Source organism: Parasteatoda tepidariorum, chromosome 1 (genome assembly GCF_982258835.1).
Source record: "Parasteatoda tepidariorum strain Cologne lab strain chromosome 1, Ptep-v5.0, whole genome shotgun sequence".
In the NCBI taxonomy this organism is placed as follows: domain Eukaryota; kingdom Metazoa; phylum Arthropoda; class Arachnida; order Araneae; family Theridiidae; genus Parasteatoda; species Parasteatoda tepidariorum.
In genome coordinates, this window is record NC_141755.1 from 54,824,151 (window position 1) to 54,828,329 (window position 4,179).

Below are 4,179 nucleotides of genomic sequence, written 5' to 3' on the forward strand. Positions count from 1 at the left end.
TGTATGATAAATACATAATTTAATCATGTATAAATGAGAAGAAAAAAAATTATCTCTTTAATTAATATCTGTTCTTCCATACTGAGAAGTAAAAGAATTGAAAATGAAAAAAATGAACATTAATTTGAAATAAAAATATATTCACATTGGGGCAAAAAATTTCACATGTCATATAGTTACAGTGGCAACAAACATTCAGAAAAAAATACCCTGACTTTTCCTGATTTTATCGAATTTCTCTTTTCTTGCTTGCCAGCAGTGACATAAATTTTATTATTTAATATTTAGATATGCCTTAATATATAAATATGTGTGTGTGAGTATAATATATATGTTACTGGCAAAGTATGAAATCATCCGGCATTGTATAGAGCGACTAGGCATTGTATAGAATGCCTAAAATTAGCCGGCTAAATATGAAATGATTTATATTTCACACATTTCCTAGGCATTCTGTAGATTGCCAAATGAAAAACCAGCAAAGTATAAAATACATCTCCGATTCGTTTCAAATATCACTTGGCAAGGCTCGTGACTTTTGACTAATAACAAAAATTATTTTTTTACTGTGCTACATGGAAATGGAGGAATTTAATGAAATTTACACGGAAAAATTTAATGAAATGTAATTCAAAATGTCATTCAAGCCTGCCATGTTGCAACAAGTAGGTTAATTTAATATTTTGTTTCCCTTTATAAGAAAGGCTTAAATTTTGTTTTGCATAACTTCTTAATTTTCTTTCCACATTTTGAATAAATGTTTTTCAATGGCACTCTCAGTATTTTTTCAGAATAACATTTTTATTTTTGAGAAACGCATGTTACTGTGAATGACCGAAATCGGTAGTTTTACATTTATTCAATATTTTAATACTTACTGACAATAGATTAGAACAAACATCAGTGTAGGGTATACCGGGCAAATGTATACCAGGCAGTGGCACTTGACCTTACAAAAAACATCAGTGTAAGGTATACCGGGCAATGGCACTTAACTAGAATTCGTATGACTGGACCGTAAATGTCCGAAATATATACTAGGTCTAGTTAAGCACCATTGCCCAGGATACCTTACACTGTTTTTTCCAAGGTCAAGTGCCATTGCCCGGGATACCTTGCACTGATGTTTTTTTAAGGTTAAGTGCCACTGCCTGGTATACATTTGCCCGGTATACCCTACACTGATATTTTTTTAAAGTCAAGGGTCACTGCCCGGTATACATTTGCCCGATACTCCAAACACTGATGTTTTCTCTAATCTATCGTCAATAAGTATTAAAATATCAAATAAATGTAATTATATCCACGAATAAATTAATATCAAATCGAATGTAATAAATATTTTGGGCATTCACCAAACCGACTATGTGATTGTCAACATTCACCGGTGAAATTCAACAACCACCAATTTCGCTCATTCACAGTAACATGCACATCATTTTCATAATAACTTCATCAGGACGTTTATTTCATACTTTGCCTAAATAGCATCCGACATTGTATAGAATGCCTAGACATTCTATACAATACCTAGGCAAAGTATGTAATACTTCTCACATTTCATACTTTGCCTAAAAACGTCAGGCATTCTATACTCATTCTATACAATGCCGGCGTTTCATACTTTGCCGGTAACATATATATATAAATAATTTTGTAGCGTATCTACCACTACAAAATTACAATTACAATTCACTAGTATATAAGGCATGTTAACTCGACTCTATGTCGGGGTACCTTTTCATAGATGATGGTTGACATGGTCGATTACTCCTCATTACCACATTGGTGACCCTGACGTGATGTGAACACGCCTACCTTGGAAGTAACGCCCACTTCGATATGAATACGCCCACATCGACAGTAATGCCTACTTCGATGGATGATCCACATTGAACAGTTGACTTGCTACTTGTGACTGCGACATTATCCACCTCCTCGCACTGTTGCTACTCAGTCTCGTCTCGATCACGCACAACGTCGGCTTTCATACTTGTGATTACTCGACTGCTAACGGCAACAGAGGAGCGATAACGACCGTGAAGTTAATACACCTCTCACATTCAGCACTCAAAATATACGGTGATCTTAATACAGCTCTCCCGGCTTCTCACAAAACAGCAATGAATCAACTAGTGGTATTCGTTCATCGAATTCTATCACAGATATAATTCTAGTGGGGGAGTACTGTAGCGTATCTACCACTACAAAATTACAATTACAATTCACTAGTATATAAGGCATGTTAACTCGACTCTATGTCGGGGTACCTTTTCATAGATGACGGTTGACATGGTCGATTACTCCTCATTACCACAATTTCAATTCTTATGATAAATTCAAACTTTAATATTGATATATTTTGCTTTGGCTACATTAATACAATATTAGAAAACATTTTTTTGAGAATATAATTGTGTAAGCAGACAGCGAGATTATATTTTATTCTTATTTTGTTTCCGGGCTTTTTTATTTTTCTCTTCCAAATTTTATTAAATTTTTAAAAACAATCTATTTAGTAATGATTTTTCTTCTTCTCTTTAAAAATATTTTTTTCTTGTTTTCTTTTAACTTTTACGTATATATATATACATAAATTATAATTAATGTATAGATATATACATAATAGGAAGAAAAAAAACAGTGGATTTTTATGTACTTCCAACTCAAATTAATTCACTTTCCTTGATGAGTTAGTGAACATTTTAAATAAATTCCTAATATATTTTTTAAAATTATTCTGACTTTTCTTCATTTTTCCCGATTACCCTGATTTGAGGTTATCCTGATATTATAAACTTTTTCATTGATACACTTATTCTCTGAAATACACGAGAAGCATATTTCTTCAACTACTTGTTATAACATCAATGGCTGATACATAAAATTTATTAGAATCAACAAAAAAATATAAATAAGTGATCAATAAATATTTTAAATAAACTCTGTGTTCCAAACAATCCCATCCAAATAAGGTGTTCACATTATTAAGGAAAGGTATTCATTAATGTCTCTTAATATCATTGAGAATTTTTCAGTCTAACACTTATATCCTTAAAATACATGGGAGGTAAGAGTCCTTCAGCGTTTCCACTACATAATATAACGTTATTATCTGATATATAAAATTTAAACTCGTCTTCTATTGCTTTTATTGCATCAACTGCAATGATAACATCACAACTACCACGCATTCCGCTTATTATTTGTCCTTCATCAGGTAAACATCCAGTGAAGTGAATATGATTTCGATTCATTTTACTTAAGCCTTTCTCTTTTATTTTCTCAAGTTTCGTAAGATAACTTCCATGGTATACACAGGATGGGATAGTATCTTTCGTTAGCAACGTTAATAATTTGTCTTCATTTACCGGAATTGAATGTCCTTGATTAGCTCGGATTTGTAGAGATTTATCATCTCCTTCTTTATGGCGTAAAGTAAAACGCTTTTTGTCATTATTGTTGACAACTCTTACGATGTCGTCAAAATTATATCTTTTAAATTGTTCGAGTTTTAAGATATTTTGGATGTCAACATAACCGCCTTCATCAAGATTTAAACCATTTTTAGTTGCACCATGTCTTAAAAGCCATGACAAGGATTTCGAAAGCTGAACATCACTTGAAGGTTTTTTCGATTGAATCATTCTTATAGGATAATTAAAATTTCATTAAAACCATGAGTATTTAATTTTCTGCTTGGAATCGATGAGACGTAGAGAACACCAACGTCAATGTTTATAAACAATGATGCTCGCTTCATTTCACTTTACGTTGCATTTCGACAAAAAAAAAAAATTTATTTCAAGAAAAAAGTATTGGCGATCGAAATGGTCTGCAGGTGGCGTAGAGCAGAACTCTTTTCCTATGGCAACACTTCACATGCTTTCCCCATTAGCGTGTGGAAAGTCATAGAGGAAGGAACTACGTTAGTTTCTCTCTTGATTTTCACATAGATTAAAATTTTTTAACTTAAAAAACTATATGGAACTGAAAACTGCATTAAACATAGTTCTAAAGAAAAGTATCATAGAAATTTAAAAAAATATTTTTATTAAATAAAAGGGAAAAATATTAAGAAAACGGAAATTATCGTAGTACATTCCTATACAACTGAAAAGAGGAGGAGAGGGAAGGGAGAAGGGCTGAAAGCATGAAACCGGTCTCTCCCCAGATGGC

At 32.4% G+C, this 4,179-nt stretch overlaps 1 protein-coding gene across 1 annotated transcript; it reads right to left on the reverse strand.

Annotated features, from left to right (window-relative positions):
* Positions 1-2,871: 2,871 nt before the first annotated feature.
* Positions 2,872-3,874, reverse strand: Tpt (tRNA 2'-phosphotransferase). Its single transcript, XM_016075018.4, has one exon. It carries the CDS (start codon positions 3,645-3,647, stop codon positions 3,021-3,023), a length of 627 nt encoding a protein of 208 aa, XP_015930504.3. The 5' UTR covers positions 3,648-3,874; the 3' UTR covers positions 2,872-3,020.
* Positions 3,875-4,179: the final 305 nt, after the last annotated feature.